The sequence below is a fragment of the Brachionichthys hirsutus genome, chromosome 9 (genome assembly GCF_040956055.1).
Source record: "Brachionichthys hirsutus isolate HB-005 chromosome 9, CSIRO-AGI_Bhir_v1, whole genome shotgun sequence".
Classification (NCBI taxonomy): Eukaryota; Metazoa; Chordata; class Actinopteri; order Lophiiformes; family Brachionichthyidae; genus Brachionichthys; species Brachionichthys hirsutus.
Genome location: NC_090905.1, coordinates 10,776,324 through 10,798,933, shown reverse-complemented (window position 1 = coordinate 10,798,933; position 22,610 = coordinate 10,776,324). Strand labels below are relative to the sequence as shown.

Here is a 22,610-nt window from a genome sequence, read left to right as displayed (position 1 = left end):
CCATCAGCCCCAGATTTACATTCCTCTTAGTGCCAATAATTAAATATTGGCATGATCGTTCAAATGACAGATGATTAGCTCAGATAGCCAACATACAATATGTATGTTAGCATGCCGATGCCGCATGCCTGTCTCCAGTCTTGTTTTTACTATTTCCCCCAATATTTGGTAATTTTGTGGAGAAACTGAACATATGTAATTTATGGTTGATTGATGTCACAAAATGCCAGTAAAAGTAGCCAGTTGTGATAAATTGAGAGTCAATGGAGACTAATTACTTCTAATGTTGTAAAAATTGCTACCCAAACAATGTAATGTTGATTAAAGCATTCACATTGTTCCACATTTGTTCCTAGTTACAGCCTTAGAAATATGAGCTATATAAAACCAAACCCAAACTAAGTAACATTCAGCTCTTGAAGTGAAAACCCGACTCCAAAACCTATGGGTGATATGTTATCGTTGTCAGTATGCTAAACTTAAAGTATAATTAAACATGACAAAATTACTGCTAAAATGTATCCAATCAAAATACCTGTTAAAGTACAGCCGAGAATAATTCCTCTTACATTCCTTTCTCTTTTCCTTCATCCCTCCTCCTGACAGCAGACGGGGGCCAAAGTCAGCAGCTCATTCAGTGACTGCACGCTGACAGATTCAACCACCCTCATATCTGTGTCAAGCAGCTATTTCATTAATTCCTGCCGGCTGGAGGTAAAGAGGCGAGCCTCCTGTGTGTTCTGCAGGGTGTGAGGTCAATCTGACTGGAGTTCCTCCACTCTGCTGTCATCTGTAACACACCCAGATGCCAGTGTCTTTTTGCCTACTCGTTTATTTGTATGATGAAATTGTGGTTTTCCTCAAGGGAGACAAGTGACATTGCTTAAATGTTCAATATGCTGACTATTCCTTTTACAATATTCCATAATTTTAATTTATAGAATATATTACAGATTACAAGACGGCCTGTAACGTGTTTGCTTGGGTTAATCTCTTGTAAAACAGTAAACTGCGTGATGTTTCCGAAGCACGCAGTTTATTTCATTATCTGAGACGTAATGAGAGGTCAGCTGACTTCGACTTGCTCCTCTGCATGCGTGCGCCTCTAATAGGTGGACTGCATCTGCAGTACGCTGATAAACATGCTGTCATGTGTAAATCTCAGTTGTTCAAAAGCTATCAAATGTGTTTGGGGAGTTATACCGTATAAAAGATTTCAGGAGTTCAATTTAAAACAGTTGAAATGTGAAATTTCTGGTATTCAAATAGCAAAATATGTAATTTCCTTTTTTCCGCGGAGAAATTCTGCAGTTAATTATGACCTTATTTCAAACATGCCGTTGCATTTCTCACTTACGCTGTATCCTGACCTGTTTTGCAAGCGCCTTCCTTTCCATGACGAGTGTTTTTCCGGTTTATGTTTAATCGCTCGCCCAGAGCAAGTGGGTAAGTTCAGGAGAAAGATCGGGACCTTTCATTAGATACTGAGAAACTGACTTGAAGCATGAGACAGGATGTGTTTAGTTATTAAGAGTTGATCGCAGCCAAAACCTTCCTGTAGCCTTTGATTCATAACCATAATACACTATCATCTTCCTGACTGGATTTCACACTGAAAACACACCTTCAGTTGATATCTCGTATGAACCTGGGGTACTGCCTCCGGTTCTATCTTCGTTCACATCACGGTAGTCCATCTGCTGAGTGATCTGTGGCTCAGGCGCAGGCATACATGAGATAACCCACACATCATCACACCTGCCAGTCTTTCTCGCCGCGCTGCTGTTATTAATCTAATACAGCAGATATGCTTCAAATATTTTTCTCTGTTGGAAAATATCGGATGAAATTTGATGTATCGTTGCAACCGCTCCTTTTGCAGTGTGTGCAGTACCTCAACAGGGTGTTTCTCCTCCTGTGGTTCCTGAGCGCAGAGTTAATAACCCAATTACTCCTCTGTTTGGAAACCTCTCCATCCTGGTTCTCATTGAGGGTAAACTCAACGTCCTTCTTCTCTCCTCTGTGTTTATTGTAGACACCTCCTCCTTTCCAATATTTGAAGTCTTTTTGCTCATTGGCTCACTTTCCAACCTCTGTTTGTGCACTTATGTCTTCTTACTGATACAAAGCTTTAGTGTGTGCTCCAAAGGAGGTGTTGCAGCATGTCTCCCTGGTCACTAGCCAGGCTCCACTACAGCAATGTCAGCACCTCTTAACTCACACCCGGGCCTAGGCCTGCGCTCCTCCTATCACTCGAGCGCCGTTTCCCTTCCTCTCCATCATAGGGTCAGCCTCAACACACCTCCCTTTATGTCCATTCACCCTTTGCACCCACGGATCAGCTCCCAAAGTGCAAAGACCAGCTGGTAACTGTGCAGGAGCTGAATGGAAACTGACATTAATCCAAAAAATGAAGAAAAGTTACAGGAAGCGGTTCATGTTATTGTTCTGGTCTGAGCAAACAAATGTGTTTGCAATTACACAGAGTAAACAGCGGATCACCTGATGAAAGTAGTGGCTTCAAAAAAAATCCCACATGGCTTGGAAGCAGACTATGAAGATAGAAACATGAAGATAGAAACATGAAGGAGAAGAGTACAAATAGCAGCCTAGGGGCGGAACGAGTAAACTGGAGCTGATAGAGGTGGAGAAGAGTAACATGCATGTATGGAGTGTAACCAGACGGCGAGAGGGATTACATCCTCCACTAAGGCAGAGTGCAGGCCGGGCATGTTGTTACTTCATGATGCAAACAAACAGGCTGTTCCATCCCCACATGAAACGGATGAGGATGAAAGAGAGATGAGAAGAGGAGGGGAAAATCAGACAATAAAAGAGCACATTGAAGGGAGAACTCAAACAGAGAAGGGGAAATTAAACCACATTATGCCAACAATGACATGTTCCTCTGTAGATTTGAATGGAAATGTGGTCCTTTATGAGTGTGTGCACAGGCTGAGACAAGGGGAAACGTTTTTCTCGCCTCCATGTGTGCGTGAATGTATTGCATAGGGTTAGAGCGGATGATAAAGGAAAGGAAAATGTCTTGAAATTGACAAGCCAGGTAGAGAATTTAAGGGTTCGAGTAGTTCAGTGAATCCTCATGTTGTCTGGAAAAACCTGCATCCCACTCTAGCAAACCTTCGTGTAAGCGAACAGTCAAGTCTGAACAATGCGCTACTGTTAATGCCATTGACACACTATAGAATAGTACAGCACTCAGAGTTAAACAATTCACAGGGGTGAACTGCAATAGCAGCGCAGCATAGGAAGGTGAAGGCAAAGTGTGGAAACTAACATTTGAAAAAGAAACTCTCACGCCACAATGATCTAGCAGCAGCCTCCACTGAGTAATATGCCTTTTGCATTCTGTTCCTGCAAATGCACACATGTGCTTATTTCTGTCTGTCTGTGTAACACTCCATATAAGAGGTTTGATAAGAGGTGATTTTAGGAAAGAACACACAGAAATCCTCGCCAAGGGGCGCGCGTAACATTTAAGATGAATTAGTTGGTTTGCATCCTTGCTATTATGAATATCACTAGTACTTGCTTGCTAGTTTTGCAGGCGTGGCTGTAGCTCAGGAGGCTCAGGAGGCGACGGGGGCATACAGCCATCCTCTTCTTTTTACGTTAGGTTTAGGCAATGGGCTTTAAGTTTTACTGTTTTTGTGCTAAACAAATTGGTGCACACATTTTTTATTTCTTTACCTGTGAGGGGAAACTTTTTCTCTTCCCTATCCTGTGTGGAACTGTCTCCTTGAACAACATATGAGTAATGCAGCAAAGATTTTAACAAGCGCAGCATCCCCCCCCTTGCCTTCCTGTGTGTTTCCATTTCCAGCTCTCTGGAACTGGGAATCACATAGCAGCTTTTGGATTAACAGAGGGAAGGGGAAACAAGTACTCATCGTAATTCAGAAAAAAACATTGCCTTCAAAACAGAGCATTACAAATCTAGAAAAAATAAAACAAATCTGATAGTAAAATCCGCCTTGATTTGCAGCAGAGGAATAAAGAATCTTTCCTCTGAACATCCCACATCCCTCATTCATTCCTCATCTCCATAATGACTTCACTTCCTATGCGGCACAACGTCCGCTCGTCTCCATGCGCCATGCTGAGGCGTTATGAGTGACAGTTGTTGACAGAGTTTTTAACTTCCAAGTTCTGGTTGACGTTCTGGTCAAATACCAAGATCAAGGGAGTTGCTGGGGAATCAGATCCAGAGACTGACTGCTGCACGGTGGTGTGGCTGACATCAGTCCGTGTCAGAAAGGCTGGAGGGGGGGCTCAGCAGTGCTATGTTTAAAGCTTTAAAGTGATTCGCCACGTTTAAATATTTAGACTGCCTGAGCCTTGCTGCCACAGTCTGAAAAGCCCCGGTGGTCCACCGAGTGAAAGTGAAGAAAGTGGGTTCGATGAGGAAAGAGGGGGGGGGGGGGGTACAAAGGTGCAAAAAGAAAGGATGTGGAGGGAGGGGAGCTGAGCCGGGCCCTGCAAAGCAAATAACATTTGGTGAAAATTGCCTTTATTGTTTGTTTTTGTTCCTCTCAGCTGTGGAGCATAGGGAGTATGTGTAGGTTTATAGGTTTTAACAGAGTACATATTTGTGTGCATGACTCCATGAGGTGTGTGTGTGTGTGTGCGCGCGTGTTTATAGGAGATTTATAAATACACAAGTCATTTCCAAAACCACACATAATTGTCATGTTGACGGAGATTTCTAAATGTGAGGACAAATCAAATAAATACATAAATATAATGGATAAAAAGTATTTTGCTCTAACAGCTGTAGAAATGCAGACAAGAAATCTCAGTTTGCATTCCACTGTGGTGCATTCAGGGTAATATTTATGTTGAAATAATCAAGACAAGTAAGCAAGAGTGAAGCATTCGCATGTTTATGAAATGTGGCATTGTGCTTTTTAGCCTTGGAAAGGCTGCGAGAATCACTTTTAGTCCTTAATGAAGTGTGTAATCTTCAAACGAGCAACATAAATGAGCTGTGACCATTTAAATCGAGCTGCAGTGCGGATCCAAGCAGTTGTAGAGTCTCACATTTCGTGCCTGAATATTCAAAACACAATATTAGCATCACCAACGAGCTAATTGTGTTTCTATAGTAGTTAAAATGAATGACCGCTGATGTTGTCAACTTGGCCGGTTTTTCTTTTTAAATATAGTTCTACAAATAATGAGATGTAGGAACCGTGAGAAAAATCATATCTCTCTAGCAGTTTATTGTGAGTGAGTTTATCTATTCTGGTTTATAAACCGGGTACTTACTTAAACAACTTTATATGTCATATTCACAACCCAAGTCATTCATGTTGGATGTATACATGTAAATATTTAAGGACACCACAATGAAGCCTTGAGCAAATCTCATAATGAAGCATAGTTTTGTCATTCCATGCCAACTGACCTTCTAAAATCTTTTTTATTTTTTATGAATACAAAATCTGCACAGCACATAATTAGTTTCATCAATACTGTTATATTTGTACTATTATACAGCAAGAGTGAAAATGAAGAACATGTTACATTAAGTTCATTTCTGGTGCTTCAAATTAAAATTAAACTGACCTTTCATGCATATTAAAAAACTAAACAATAGCAACAAAGGAAAAAAATATTATTTGAAAAGTCTTCCAAATAGTTTCCGAGACAAGCATTTGTGTCTGCGTGAGTGAGAGTAAGTGAAGAGAGGCGGGGGTAGCCCTGCTAGGACTTTCTCATTGATATTGCAACAGGACATAAGAAGCGCTCTGTTGGACCCAAACACCGCAGACTACGCAGCAACACACATACATCAGCATCTCTTCATACCCGTCCCTTCTGCCAAGCAGGGAACAACACGTGTGTTCGTGTCATCTCCATCACTTCATTTAAAGCCTGCTCGATTCAGAGACAAAGACGACATGAAACAGAGGAGACAGCGTGAGGCTGAGCAGGGAGACGTAGCGTTACGGGACAGAAACAGGAGAGCAGGCAGGAACAGAAAGACGGACGAACGAGAAGAAGGGCCGAGAGCGGCAGGCATGAGAGGACGAGTTGCTGAGACAAGGTGACCACCATCACTTCACGGCGCCACGAGCCACTGCAAACACATGGGTCCACTTCATCTGCATGACGGGCCGCTACAGGCCCGCGCGGCACAACGCAACCGGATGTGCATCAGGCTTACAAACAAGCACTACATGTTTATCTTTGACAGCAACGCAACCTTTTTGGCCATGAATTAAAAACATCATATGACTTTTGTGTCACAAGTGTGCGCCAGCGCACGTGGAAGCGCGAGTTTTTGTGTGTGTGTGTGAAGTGGTCTCTAGGCCGTGGCAACTTCAGGAAATTCCATTGGATGTTTTCAATAAGACGAGGCAGCAGCAGCCAGAGAGCTGGCAAATGAAAACCTGCTGAAACACACCCGGGTTCCTGCAGCACACTGTCCCTCACAGTGCTCCACTCATCATCCCAAATGATACACGTATGCATGTGTGTGCACAAATCAAAGTGTGTTTGTTTTTGATTGAAACTGAGAGCAACTAAAGATGTGTATTTTTCTGTTTGAGTGCTTAAAAAGGTGCATTGAGGCTTTTATCCATTTGAACCAGGTGTCCGTGAGCTCACTTCCCTTTCCTGTAATCATCTGGTGTTGCTGTGCAACTCTGTCCATGGGGAAACAGTAATGTGTTCACTTAGCCTCACACAGAAGGCTAATGTCATTACATAACACTGTAAACAATGCTGACCACAGTGGTTTCCTGTGAGTAGAATTAGATTAAAGACAAACTCAATAGCAATTTCAGATGAATAAACAATCAGTAAAAAATATATGATGCCGACTTCGGCCCAAAAAATTAATCAGCAATCAGCGAGAAAGCCAATTGCATTATTTTGGTACATGTCAAATTCTCAGCCCTAACATATTATCACATTATGAAGTAGTTATGGCTAATGTGTAAACAAACTGGTTGCCTTTGTTTGTTAATTGTTTACCAGAGGATATGGCCCTCAACCTAAACCAAACTCAGCAGCAAATTTTCAGCAGCACAGATGTTACTCTATGTTAATTATGGGGACGCAAGTTCAAAGACTTTACCTAGTTTATCATCAGTAGGATTTCGATATCTTGTTTGATCAGCAAAAAGATCAACAACTCAGGGAGGAGTTGCAGGCAGTGACGTGAGAAGAGTCAGAACCAAGACTAGAAAGCCAGGAATTCTGCCAGGCAAAGAGTGGACTCTCAGAACCCGGATGCACCCAGCATCCGTCTCGCCCACACCCGGCTTCTCCTTAGCCGGAAAATAGGAAACTTTGGATTTCAGTGAAAGGAAAGACCTGGCTGCATTAAAACATCCCTGACTTAGCTGCAGCGTGAAAAGGCTGCAGCAAACTAGACTAAGATATAACAACAACAACAACAACAATAGAAATAAAAATGTTTATTTACATGTATAGCAGTTATCAAAACTAAAATTAAAAAGTACCTAACTAGAAAACACACAGCAATATATATAAAACAACAACAATACAGCATGCATAATAAAGTAAAAATGACTGATACTTATGACATCAAATGAAAAAGAAAGACAAAATGTGAAAATATGAATTAACCAGCTGCAGCAAATGCAGCCGAATTGCTGCTGCGGGCTGAACATGTCAGTGGCATGACCTGCGCCTGACCTATTTAGCCTTATGTGTTGTCTCTTGATACGATTGCAATAAAAACCTTTTGATTAATGGAGTTTTAGTGATGCATTCTAGGCTCACAGCAAAGCAAATGCATCACATAAGAACCCCACTTTTTAAAATGCATTCTCAATGAGCCTCCAGACTGAAACAGAGATTCAAGTCAACAGAATTGCTTTTGAGGGCCATCAATATGAAAACACTTTGGCCCAACTCTGGGGTCCAGGGACTAGTAGTGCTCAGCCAGTCCCCATTATACTGCCTAGAGTAATTCATTTATGTCTCTCGGACTGCTTTTACCGCCGAAATATGTATTAACTACCTGTTGGTGAAAGTAAGAATAATAAAAAAAAGCCTTTTCAACATGTGTGTGCGTCTATATGTGTGTGTGGGATAGGGGTAAAGGTTATGAAATGGCTTTTGCAAGTACATAAAGTGCTACAGGAAGGCGTTGGTGTGCAGCAAGACGAAAGCCGGGAGGCTGGGAAGTAAGGTGCTGGGCTTAGCAAAGATGGATTTCCCGTCTGAACTACTTTATGTACTAACTAAATTATGCTGTAAAAAAAAAAAAAACTCCCAGATCAGACTACAACTTCAGTAACTCTAGAGGGCCTTGAAGTGAGCGCTGCCTCAGTTCTTTCCCCATAGCCCTGTTTTCTTCCTGCACCCTATATTTGGTTCTGGCTGCAAGTGAGGGGTCAAAAGGAAAGGCATTGAGAGTGGCAATTAATATTTACATCTTGCATGGTGGAAATGCAACCTGATAAATACGAAACAGCCACTGACACATTCACAGATGCAGAGCTTTATAGGAACAGACCATTGGCCATGTCAAGATCACGTAATGAATATTCCATTTGATAATCTGCCATGTGCGCCTACCCTGAGCCCACTGCCTTCAGTGTTAATGTGATTTTTGACCATAAAGGTTGGGTTTTATGAGATCACATTATTATACGCCCACATTTGACCTGAAAACGGCTGTTCTCCCCAGATTGTGTTTATTTAAAATATGTCTGGATAATATTAACGCTCACCCCCCCTGTCCACTTTACTTCTCTTCATTACCAGGAAATATTCATTGCAGTCAGATTGTAATCTGACTATAAGCAGGACTCCCCTCACAAAGCGAGCCTGACCACTTCCACAGCTACTTCTTCAAATTCTCCTGAAGAGCAACGTGAGCCCATGCAGTCAGATTGCTGGGAGTCCAGGCCATCACTTCCACTCTGGCATCACTGGATGATAAAATGTCATGGCTAGTTACGGCCAAAGGGAAACTGGGTCCAGCAGGGGCAGTTACAGTACCATAAAAGCGTGAGTCATCTTACCGAAGACAGAACTAATGGATGAGAGAGCGGAAGCTTTGTGATTAAAGCATGGAAGTGACATTGTTAAAGCCGATTGTTAAAATTGATTTATTGAGCCCTTTGAGTCGTTTTCTTTTCTTTGTAAATCTGCTCGATTTGTCATCTGGGACACAATTTACATCCAATTTCTCTCTGTTTCTACATGCATTGACTGGAGGGCAGAAACGAATGGTAGGAGAAAGAATAAGCATGAGAGTGGTTTCACATTTTCTCAGTCTATTGTGGACTCATTACTTCATTTAGTAACCTCTATTCCATGCAGATCTGCAGGGACCCATTAATGACTTTTAACTGTGTGGTCATAACATATTAATTTTACATCTGTGCTTCCATTTTTAAGCCCTTTGGCACCAACAAAAGACACATCAGCCTGGAACGCTAACATGCAGCCTGAAACTAAGAGTTTCCATTAGCTCCTATATTCCATCAAACATCCAATCCTGCAATTTTACAAACCGTATTAAAACCCATTATGATTTAATTTGTATTTTGTTTTTACAATAATAATTGAACCGCACTTATGCTAAGTGTTTGAAATCTACGGTATAATTGAGATTCGTATTTATTTGTATTAGTTTTTGGGTTCCATCTTGAGCTTTGAGGCTCTCCTTGAATGAACCCAGCAGGCAGCCCAAGAAACACATTGTGTAATTATCGTCTCCTCAGTAAATCGGACACAAATTACATGCACATTGTGAGTGCAAGAGTGGCAACAGTGCAATCCATTCCCTGTTTTCTAATAGAAATCTGGACCTCATTGGCTGCTATCTGCTCTACCTTCCTTTGGCCTTTACTGAGATGTCTGTGTTTACTGTATGTGTGTGTGTGTGTGTGTGTGTGTGCGCGCGCACCCAGAAGGCTAGAACTGTAATGGTTCTTATCACCTAACACTAGCTGTCACTTCTCTCACACACACACAATGCTGCAACTTCCAGGCGACCCGACACCCACGTTCACCCCGTTCTGTGCAGGCCAGGCTGGACGCTCAGGAAAGCTGACACTTTAACGCTTTAATGATGGACCAACATCCAACAGAGGTCAGAATGGAAAATGTCATTTTAATGCAAACAAGCGCCTTCTTTGAGGTTTATTTACTTATTTAGCCATTTGGAGACAACCTTTCCTTTATTTTAACACTGGCTGTTCATCTCTACGCAGGGTGGCTTTCGTGATACTGTGGAACCTCGGTTCACAAGTTGAATACTTTCTTTGACTCCGTTCGTGACCCGAAACAATTTTCCCATTTGTATGTGTGGCAGAAGGAATTAAATATAACCTTCATTATAAAAGAAAAAAAGCACAGTACAGTTATACATTAACACTAAAGTAAAATGTAATAATTGTGCAATTTACCTTTGTGGTTGAAAGCGTGTGGCGGAGGTGGAGGAGGAAGATTACTCCTTTGAATATGCTTAGGTTTATTAGCCCCAATACCAGTTAGAATTGTAACTTTACTGGGAGCCAAATGAGGATAAATCTAACAAACAAACAAACAAAAAAAGGGCAGTGTGTAGTGGATAGCCTCACCACAATAAATGTTGGACGTGCCTGAGTCAGCACCAAATCACCACTGAAAAGTGGTGACATCATGAGCGTCACGGAAATCACCCAGCGTTGTCCCAGTGCACGAGGAGGAAAGGTAAATCGATAAATCCTGAAGTGTGACATTATAATTATAGGAATTGCTCAGATAAATAACAGATCCCTGTGCATCGATTAAATAAAACAACTTGTAATGGGAGATATAGTGCTTGTTTTTTTTAAAGTGACTCGTTACTGTCCTCTCCAACTCCTCAGTGCTTCTCTTAGCCTTCGAGGTTCAAACAGCATTCATTGTTTTAGAAATACAGCAGAAACGCATTATCACTGTCATAGTACATATGCTAACAAGTGTTCAGACTGGAGATGTACGCACACACACACACACATTCCTGTTCCTTTGCATATGAAAATATATGGCACTGCCTCAAGGCTGTGTGTGTGTGTATGTCACATGTATAGATAAATGTTTTTTCATGCCAGCGATCTGTGAATCATTGAACTCTATTACTGTCCTGCTTTTTGTCCAGCATTGCTTTCAAACACAAACTGCAGCAAATCGTCTGTGGTATAAACACACGTGAGTGTTGACAGGAACCATTGTTCCAGACAAAAGCAAACCTGATCTCTACTTTACTCCACAATTACATACATACACACTAAGACCCAAACAGAGAGACTTTGAGTTGTGTTGTTAAGGATTCTCCTCGTGATAAGCCTGCGGTTAGGAGCTTTGTCAAGGCCAGTCACTGTAGTAAGGGTGATGAACTGATCCCTTAACACCCCCCGCCCCAAGCAAGATGTGAGACCCCCCCCCCTTACCTGCGCCAAAAGCAAAAAAGAAAGCGTGGTTGGGATTTCTCTGCAGCAAGGCTGAGACGCGGCGGGCCATTCGCTCATTGCGTTTGTAGATGAGTTCCTGGCGGAAGTAGCTGTCAATCTGCAGAGCCGTCAGTCGGTCATGAGCTGGCAGGGAGCTGTTGATGAAGTGAGGCAGCTGAAGCAATGAGAAAAATGATTATAGACATTTTATCGGGAACATAAACAGTAAAATATAACATTCGTGGGTCACGGACATCAAAACACACACAGAAAGAAGTGCTAAAGCATTGAGAGGGCGTGAAATTCAAGCTGGACACCGAGGAGGACTGAACGGGCTGCCTTTTGCAAATGCATACCTATGCAAATGTGACACCTGCCTACCAGGAGTTGTCAAGGACAACGCAATCAAACGTGAGGCTGGCTCCTTTTTAAAACAAGAGAAAAAAATATATGAGTAAAGTTGAGAGAAATGTTGATGCCATGAGGTCAGGCTGCTGTGGCACATTTTTGTACATGTGTGTGCCTGTGCAAGTACAGTATAGTGTGAGTGTGTGTGTGTGTGCCTGTGCAAGTACAGTATAGTGTGAGTGTGTGTGTGTGCCTGTGCAAGTACAGTATTTTGTGCGTGTGCGTGCGTGTGTGTGTTTGCGTGTTTAATTACTGCATGATTTATTAAGAGCCAGCCAGGCAGAGCCAGACCGTGCTGGCGCGGTTCCACTGCTGGCCCCATCAGCGGATTCGACAGGTTGTTAATCTGTGAGGATGAGTGGGGTCGGTCGTGGGATAGCTGCAGTCTCGTGTTCGCCGTTGTTAGTGTGTCCACGCCGCTGTCGGAGTATCCCCGTACCTGCGTTTGACTTTTTACTTTCATGCAGTATACAATAAAGTATGTTTTTGTACTCTACCTCTATATTTGCATATTTGTTTGGTTTACTCATTTCAGTGTTGTTGTTGTTGTGTCCTTCTGTGGCCTTAAAGTCAGCGCTTGGCATACTCAGGTTTGAGGATCTTCAGAAGCTCACTGTTACACTCAGACTGGATTTCAGAGTGGATTAGTTCACCATACAAGGGAAGTAAAATGGGCTTCACTGCCTTTCCCTCAGTGTGCTTTAGATCATCCAGTCTGGCCTCTGAGCACTCCTCCTACAGCTGATAATATTTCATAGTAATCTTTTCTTTGGTCCTGCCTTCCTTTCTCCACCCATTCACTGGATGGAGTGTCGGCAAAAAGAAAGGAAGAGAGAACCTTAAATCTGATGTTGCATTTGAGTGTGACAGCAATTTATCCATGTAGTCACTGTCTAGAACTGAGCTACAAGTCAACACTTCAATGTAAATGCTGCGTAAATCAGTGTGTGCAATGATATACTGATCTATGGGGGATTCACTGTGCCACATGTGAACAAGGTGCTGCTCTCCAGCATCCATACAAAATCAGCGTCTGACATATTGTCTTGCTTTAGCTCAGCGGCTCTTCCTGCAGTCTGTTTCTTATAATATTTGAAAGGTTCTAATTTACACTTTACATTTGTGACGCGCACTATCATGAGCCGAGTACAAATTCCATGCACATGAGTCTCATAGCTGTGACTTTATAATATATATATTTTTAAAAGAATTTCATGAATTTCTGTTACTTGACAAACCTTTCCCTGCATAATTTCTTCTTGATTGATTTTTTTTTTTAAACAGAAACAATTCCTGTCGACCAAGGCTGAACCCAAGATTTAAGAAGCTGTTTCCCTTCTGGACACTTTCATCTCTGATAAAAAAGAAACAATTACTTCCAAATCTGTCATCCGTCAAGTAGTTTAAGCATATGTGGCGTTGTGCATATGGGGCTAGACGATTGTTGCCAACAACGCCACTTTAGGACTTTCAACCTAAAGAGCTATTTTTTCATTCCTTTGGTTCCCAGCTCGTTTTAGCGGGTTTCCCCACCCACAGGTCCGCTCACAGTGAAAACCAGCACAGCAGTTACTAATTCAAAATATTTATTTAAAACACTATAAACACGCAAAAGAAAAGGAGAGACACGGCAGTGACAGTCTACGACCAACCTGCCTTCGAGACGGGGAAAACACAAATGAGGACCCGGAACGAGGGAGGGGAAGCACCTATATACGCCCCCCTCCCCCCAATCAGTGGTAAATGGGCCACAGGTGCTCCCTCCCACACCTGCCTGCCCAATTAACTCCAATCATCCGGTTACACATATTTTAAAAAGTGGGGGGAAAATCCACTTCAAAATTGTTCCTTGCCATTCCCGCCTCCCTTTCATAAATATTTGTCAATGAGTTTATGTGTAGTCCTTCTAAAAGACAAACAAGCAAACAAACAAACTGAACCAATCAGCCTTCTTGCAGATGTAAGGACAATAAAAGACAGGTCTCATAAATAAAATAGTGATGACTTGCACTAAATTGTATCGTTAAGTGAATAAGAAAATGGAAAAAATCATAAAACACCACATGAAAACCAGAGTTTTAAGTTATCATTGTCCAGATAGCTGTTCCAGCAGGTTGGACTGAAATTGCTGAAAGCAGCGTCTACAGATGTTTTTGTTCTGTTGTGAGGAATGGCTGAAAGAAAGTTCTTCTCCGTGGTTCAGAACCAGAAGCATGTCTGAGATGTGGTCTGGAGGAAGGGTGTGTCGAGCCTTTGAAAAAAAACAGAACTAAATTTAAATAAGTAAACAAATGATATGAAATGTGCTTAAATTTAAGATCAAAATGTGTGTGTTTTTTTAAGCCATAAAGTAAACCTAAGAGACATGTAAGGGTGACGTGTCAGTTCCATGATGATTTGACATCCCGCAGCTAGACGGTTACAGATGGTCATTTAGTGGGGTAAGAAAACATTCATAGAGCTATCTGGAGCAAGAGGCCTGCTATCGTGCATCAGTGTTTTCAGGGGGCCTACTTCATCCACATTAACAGGCTCACGATTCATTAGTGAAACACACTCCATGCAAAGCTGACTGAGCGACAGAGAAGGAAATCTTCCTCTTTCCTCTGATGAGCGTGGATAACACGAGTGCTTTTTGGCGAATGCAAAAAAGCATCTGGCTGAAGAGAGGTCAAGGTGGGAGCGTTAAAGTAAATGGAGATAACTTATCACAGCAAAGGCCATTAGCTGCTTTGCATCCAAACCTGCACAGGAAATGTAGAGCGACAGGGAGATATTTCCTCTCTTCCTCACTACTGGTATTGTTCTGCGCTCCCTCACCCAGCCGGTCTCTTCCACCAGCAGCTTATTCTTTCTGTAGGATTTGACTCATTCCTCGTACTTTCCTTTCCTCTTCTGTACTCCTCTGATATACTTTTGTCAACAGATATATTTTGTCATTTGTTGTTGTGTCATTTCCTTTTTGCTTGGCTCATACAGAAATTCCTTGCAACCAGGTGAAAATAGCAGGTATCGAGTTTTGCAGGAATTTTGCAGCCTATACAAGGAGTTGACGCAGTTATTTGAAGTCTCCGCTTTCCAGTTTCCCTCTGTGAGACTATTTAATTTTAAACATTTCCTTTATGTTCCTGCTCTTATCTGTTTATTATCTGTCAATATTTGCCTTTTTATCCAGATGCATTTGGAACCAAGGAATGTTCAGAATACATGTTCTGCTGGGCTGTGCTCTGGGACCCATCACTGATCTCTTTGTAATATGACGGAGATTGAAAACCATCAGGGGTGTTGGAGGCCTCTGGATTATGTCCTAATCTATCAAAAAAAAAACTTTTTTTTTTGTTATGGCACTGAGAGTTCACACACTCACAAGCCTGCAGTTGATCACCAGGAAACAGGCAAGGGTCTGATTGTTCTAGCATGTGTTGGGGTTTGTTAATATGTGTTCTTATGACGTGAGGTGCAGGAACATACTGGTTTGATTTAAAGCACACACACGTGAGACATGTTTGGAGCTGCGACCTCCGGTCAAAATGTTAAGATATTTTTAGTGACCCGTGGAGAAAGCGATGGAGACACACGGACTGCGATGGACAGAGGAAGCTATAGGGAAATGGGTGTCCGGACAGTACGTTTTGTGCACGTCCTACTAATTTGTGTGTCTCGAGTGTTAATGATGTGTAATCTCTGCAGTTGGAGCGGTACATGAGTTGAGGTTGCACGGCGTGTTGTGTTTAACGAGACTTGAAGAGGGGGGTGACGATGGTGTGAGAACCACTGCATGTATGTGTGCACACTTTATTTTGAATGGCCTTTTGACAGCTAGCGGGCCGGGATGTGATGACTGATGCAGCTTAGGCTGCAAGCAAATACCAAATTAAAGGAGGCCTGATGGTGTATTTATGACCCGAGTCCAGAGCCATTAAAGTGTCAGACCATCCAGTAAGGCGAGGTTGAGAAGGGACTCAGAGGGCAGTGTGCATTTTGCGGATTTGAGGTTCAAGCCTAACAGTTTGAGGTGATGATAGGATAATGAGTGTAAAGAGGGTATGAAAGGGTAGCCAATTCAAACTGAGGGCTGAGTTTTGGCATTTTGTGCGAATGTTTTACAATATTAGAAACTTGATCATTTTTTAGCCCAACAAAGAATTACAAAGATTCACTTTCACGCCAAAGTATTTTATTATTGGCAGAGTAAAAAAAGTCCTGAAATAACATTTATAGAAAGGTGGGGGGTAGGGGATCCTTAGCACTTTTTTGGGGGGCCCCCGAAAAGTGAATACAACAAGGAAAATGAACGTTTTTATGATACAAAAGGTGTTGAAATCTCCCAGCACGAGGGAGTAAAAATATGTTTTCATCTTGCTATATGCACGCGCACATTTCAAAGCTGATTCCAATTTGTCTTGAGTTTTACCAAACATCCAAAGTTTCAACTACAAATATTGAAACTATTTTACATCCATACGGAGTCAATGAGAAAGAAACACATGTGCATGACGGCATAAGGATAATGACAGAAAGGGCTTTCCAGCCGGACCGTGTACAATGTTGTCAATGAATTCTAAATTCTATAAACCAACCTGTGACGTGTCATGGTTGAAGATGATGGAGCTGAGGTCACCACAGTTGTAGTGTGTAATGAGGTCTTCAGTGGTATATGAGCCCTGCAAGCTTCCTGCTCGGACACCCTCATGCTGCAGCAGAGTCTGATTCAAGGCAAACAGCACCTGCAGGAAGATCGACAGAGGGTCTGTTACTGTCTGAATCCATCAGCTCATTTTCCTCCTCCATAGGAATGTGCAAAAAAGTGGGAAAATTGTGCAATCACGGCCAGTGTGCCACTTTTAAAATCTAGAAAAGCATTCTGAGAGCGCAGACGGCTCATTCCCCTCCTAACTGGATTTACACCGTCCACATAATGATCTGGATCATCATCAAAAGGTTCTAAATTGTTCTTGGTATCTTTATACACCAACCATGAAAAGTACAAGTGAATCAGAGTTGATGTGTATTTGTAACTGATTTTTGAATCCATAAATGGAGTTTTCAATGTTAGAATTTTAGATATATATTTTCCAGATCAAGATGATATTTTACATGATAGTGCAGATCAGACCCCTTTTGGTGAATTGAATGCATATTTTACAAGATTTTACATATTTTCCTTTTTTTAAAGCCTCATTATAAATGAATGGGAAACTCCAGATAATTTTTATCCAGACATGTATCCGGATCACTCTCAAAATGTAATGGGATTAAACCAAGACTCCGCTTCAGATTTTTTTTAATCAAGATCATTCCAGCAGTTTTTCTGTAATCCTGATAACAAACAGACAGACAGACAAACAAACGCCATAACCTCCTTGGCTGAGGTAAATATGTAATGTGACCTTAATCTACGATGAAGTCATCCTGACCATCTGTTTTATCTGAGCACATTCTCAGCTACTCCAGGATATGTTCATACATTTTCCATACCAGGCAGACTCCAGGTAAAAGCAGACCACAGAAGACATGGCTTCCCTCTGAAGAAGACAGACAGAGAGGGAGGGTGCGAGAACAAGAGAAGGCTCTTAAAATATACCCCTCATTTCTATTTCACCAAGCCAGGTTGCTGTAAATTTACAGCGACCATTAAAATCACAAGTACACCCTCTTTGGACAGAATTTATAGTCTGCAGCCGCCATCCAGCCCAGCGACTCCACAGCTGTCCCAGGCACCAGGGGGGTTAACCTAACTGCTCCCACTTTCTGTAATCCCACGCCACCTCTGGCTGCCTGGCAACCAAGATCGGGTTGTCAATCACCTTTAAGTTCTCTTACAGGAAGCAGAGGTGTGTTATAATACGGGTACGTGCTAATTTTTCTTTACAAAGCAGTTTTCACAAAGTTTTAGACGACTCGATTAGACCGGCTCATCGCAGCTTGAAAACACACGAGTCTGATTCATGATCTTAATCACCGAGAATCCTGGATAGGAACACACTGCAGGGAGAACAGCAGCATCTAAGCCCGGATGATTTGTGGACCGGCTTAAGGCTGATACAGCTGCGCAACTGATTGAACGCAATGTCTAAAGTGTAGCTCGTAAGTCAAATAATTATTAAGTTATGTTTTTGTAATCATAATTGCTCATGAATTGGACATTTACTGCTTCAACTCGAGGTAACCTTCATGCTGCAGTGATCACAGATGGACACTGAGCGCAGCCATGTGACTCTGAGGTCACTGTGTTTGCTGATATGTCTGAAATGCCCATTATCCTCCACCTTTGTCTTTACTTTTGTCACGGCTGTGCCGCTCCCCACGCCCACTTCCCCGCCTCCACATCTCCGCGCTGCAATCAGCTGATCCCTGTCACCTGTGCTCCCGTCACCAGCTGCAGCGTATCACCAATCAGCCCTGGCCATTACATAACCCCAGCCCAGAGAACAGAACCATGCACGCCAGATTGTAGTGTCATGTATGTCCTCCTTCCAGCAACCTTCCAACGCCTGCCTCCCCGTGTACTGACCTCGCCTGTCCCCGGAACCCCATCTGCTCGCCTTCTGTCCCGGACCTGTCTGCTCGACCTGCCTGAACACCCGGTGCCTGACCTTCGCCTGCCCCTAACCTGCTCTGTCTGCTACTCTGGACTGACTCCCTGGTAGTGAACATTAAACCTGTTTTTGAACTCCCGCTCAAACCGCCTCGCATTTGGGTTCTTACCTGCCTTAGGCCTGACAACTTTCCCTTTCTCCTGCTCTTCGTCTCTCTTCCTCTCTTGCCACTTTACAAAAAAAAGAGGTGAGGGATATCTCATTGATTCTTATTCACTGTTTTATATTGCGCATCATTTCCGCTACATGTGCATTGTAAATTGTCTCCTCCAGGAGACGAGTCCCATAGGTACTTATCCAGGAATAGGTCTTGTTCAAGCCTTTGAACATTAAAGTCCAGAGAAAACATGACTTTCTTACGTTTCTCCGTTCACGGTCCCAGAAGCCCCCTTTCTGATTGAGTCATGACATTATAGCTCATTTTAGTTTCTGCTTCAACATCATATGATATTCTTTAATAGCTCTGACTCTGACGATCATGTTGAGGTGTGGTGTAAGTTGCCTCTGCAGAAGCTGACTTTGACATTTTCAGCTTTACTAGACAGTGCCAGGACCGTAGGTTGCCGCTGCCCCTAATCCTAGAACCTCAGGGTTCTACACCACGCCAAGAAACAGCAGAGCTGGGCCTGTGCAGAGTCGGGGTCTTGATTTGGCAGAGCAAAACCCACTTGCTATACGCCTGTAATGCTTCCAGTGACAGTAGGTTCACTTTAAATGGCAAACTGCACTAGACATGACAGACTGGCGGGTGAGGGCAGGGATGCATGATGCGAGAGGAGGGGGTGTGTGTGGTCGTGTTGTTAAGGGAGTTGTTATTTCAATATTGTCTGTCTCCAGGGGAAGGAACATCCCCACAGCTGTAACCATGGTGCTTGGGTTTGTGCTGTGTTGAATGAAAGAGCATGTCAATCATTGCAGGAGACGCAGAGGGGGGACAGAGGAATAATGCAAATATTCCTTGTGTGTGTGTGTGTGTACGAGTGTGTGTGTATGTGAGAGGACATGCGCACATGCACGTGTTGATTGTCAGAGTGGGTGTTCTCACGCTGAAGTGGTCCACTCGTTCTGATAGACTCGCTCTTTCACAACCAGACCTTTTCACAATAACAGAGACACCACTCTCCACAGAGTTCACTACTGCAGGCCTCTCCTCTGTCTGTTCCCGGTCTCATCGAAGACATGCGTGAGAAACTCCCATTGTGATTAAATAAATGCTTTATAAGAACAAAGCTGGAAGGAGCAGGGCACTTGGACGATCTTGGAACTTGATCTGAGCACAACGCTCCAAAAATTCATTAGTGAGAGTTGGAAAAGCAGGAAAAGGGGGCAGGGCAGGGCAGGGCACGAGCAGGCGCAGCATTAAAAAGAAATCAAAGGGATCAACTTGTGTGTCCAGCAGCAATTGATCTTCAAGTGCACCAGATCCCGGCTGCTTGCTATAGTAGCTGCGTTGTGCAGGTCTGAGGCCGATCCGTGCAGAGGACACGAGGTCGGAACTGGGACTTCTTTTAAACTGAATGAGGGGGGAATGTGAGTGATGGACAAAGCTAAAGGGCAATCCAACAGAAGGAAGTATCAAGCTGTGGAGGCCAAACACCGCAAAGAGGATAAAAATATAGTTTACATGACAGCTGCAGTGGTTTAATTGATGCACAGATGAAGAACAAACAAAACCCGCCAGGCATCCATCCTGCCGTTTTTCCCTTCATTCTCACCCACCATTTATTTCTGCATTGATTATTTTTAAGCTGCGACAAAACAACAATATCCAGATCCTGTAAAATTGGCAGCAACAGAAGAGCAAGAACAAAGGAAAAGAAAGCAGCAACAAAGAGAGAGAGAGCCAAGGGCAGAGAAATGTTGCAGCTAGCAGAAAGAAAGTGTGAAAGAACGATGGAAAACCGTGTCTATGAGAGGAGCATGTGTTGCACAGATGGAGGTGACTCGTGTCCATTTGTGAAGAAAAGATTTTGGGTTAGGTGGAGTATGCAGTGTGCAGGTTAACCGCCATCACGTGGCGTTCAAGCTATTTCCCTCACTGCATCTCCTCGTGTGTTTCCTCCATGTGCTTTTGTCTCAGATGACTCTGTAGCATCATGACAGTAATCAAATGAATTACCACAGCAATGAATATGTTTAGAATTTAATAAAAGTATTTTTTTTAAAAAGAAAACCGGAAATTTGTGAAGTGAAACGGAAGCTATCGATCACTGCTACGATCAATACTAATAGACATATCAATTCAAGTGTCAGCGATCGGCTGGAGCTTAAAAGCCTTGGTAACGTCCCCGTACAGATCAAGGAGGGAAATCAGCTCCTTCAGTCTCTTTACTTCTGGTCATTTAATCAGCCCCAGATAAAGAAAGGACTACAAACAGTTTCACGGTGGTACGTTCCTCTCGAGCGCCCTCGTCTCCCTGAGAGCTGCTTGTGTTACATCGTCTGAGAAAGAGAGGAGGTGGACCTCTGACCCCGGACACGCACTGCTGCGTTCCCCTGGGCTCCGGGCCACAGACGGCGAGAGGGGATTGGGTTCTCAGCACCCTGGGGTGAAGGAGAGTAGAGAGTTGAAATAACATCCAGGCAACCCAAGAATAGAAGGTGTGCGATCGTTCATCCTCGTTCTCCATGAGGAACGTCAACAACAAAAAGTGGATACCAACGTTCACTTGCACTTTCACGTTCATAACCACAGCAGAAAACCTTTAATAAAATATATAGCTGAAAATCCTTCTTGTGATTGATTTGTTTTAACCTCTGCTATCGCAACGTGCTCGAGTGCACAAACGGCAGTGGCCAGGGTATTTTTCAAAGCCTGCTATTGTCCGATCTTTTAGTCGACGCTCAGCCTGAAAGGCACCTTGAATGCATTTAGGTGGAAAGATGGTGTCACTCAAGACAACATCAAAGTCGTCTGGACAGTTTCACGAGACGGCTTCACTGTTGTCTCCTACAGTTTTATCAAGCGGACCCTCAAGAACTTTTCCTCGCTACAAGGGGAATCATGTAACCTGTCAGGAGCTTAAAAGGCAACATTCAAGCATAAAAATGCTTCAAACGTGACGCTCAACGTCAGAGCATTGCCAAAACAGTTTTACAGCCTGTCGGCGCCTTTCTGTGTGTAACGTTTGCTGATTTTAAGGTGAGCCATACTTTCAACTCATCACATCTGGCATGAGACACAGAGACCAGGAGTTCTACTTTCCTCCAACTCTTCATGCCTGTTAATACCCACAACACACACACACACACACGTGCACTCACAAACACATACACAACCACATAAGAGTGCATGTTTATAATTATACTCATCATATTCCTCTCTCTCATATTGCAAACTATATATTTAGAAGATACTTATGATGCTTTTCACTCATAACGGGTATTATTTTATCTCTCTGTGTGTCTCCTTTCAGTTTCTCTCCCTTCTTTCTCTCTCTCTCTCTCCGTTTCTCACCCTGCCTGGTCTACCTCCTGTCTCATCCTAGGAAATCCAGGGATTACCAGAGGAACAATCCCAGGGGCAGAGGCCTGCTGCTCCCAGCTTCCACAGAAAGCCTCCCATTCTTCCCCCCTCCTTCTTCCTCCAGTCTCATCTTATTTCCTTCCTGAGGCATGGGTCGAGGGCGTAGGGATCAGAAGTGTAGCACCCTGTCTTTTTCTTATCCATCTGTCCACAGATTAAAGACTGTTCTCTCCTCTATGCATCTTTCTCTGCTTGCTCTTCTCCAATTATTTAACTCAGTTTCTTCACAAAGCTCAGACTACCAGGCACATACTTCATACACATATACAATACTACCTTCTATACACCCCTCCAGCCCCCCAGAGACTCCTGTCTCTCCTTAATAAGTGTCTCTCGTGAATGAGGTGGTGGGTGTCGCCCCTACACTTGTCCACAAATAATCCCTGCTGTTTGACTTGGCAGCACCGCCAATGAGCCAGTCATCCCAGCTTTCCTGTCTGCCATGAAAACAGAGAAAATAATAAAGTATCAGTTGATCCAGAGAGAAAAAGTGCACAGCTGGCCCTTCACCATGAATGCCCACGAGTAGAGGGTGTGAGGTGTGAAAAGAGAGGTGGAAAATTAAAGAGGGAACGTGTGTTAAATTAGTTTTTTAAGCAGCGCCATCACAACCAGCCCAAAGCTGTTGAGCAGGAATCATTCTGAGCATAA

At 43.0% G+C, this 22,610-nt stretch overlaps 1 protein-coding gene across 1 annotated transcript in view; it reads right to left on the bottom strand.

The window, feature by feature from the left end:
* The window catches only part of trabd2b (TraB domain containing 2B), a 51,797-nt gene that overhangs the window by 4,852 nt on the left and 24,335 nt on the right, over window positions 1-22,610 (bottom strand). The window contains exons 3-4 of the mRNA XM_068743635.1: window positions 16,415-16,561; window positions 11,427-11,601 (exon numbers count right to left, since the gene is read on the bottom strand). Of these exons, the coding sequence (XP_068599736.1) occupies window positions 11,427-11,601; window positions 16,415-16,561 (322 nt within the window). The remainder of the gene's footprint in view (window positions 1-11,426; window positions 11,602-16,414; window positions 16,562-22,610) is intronic.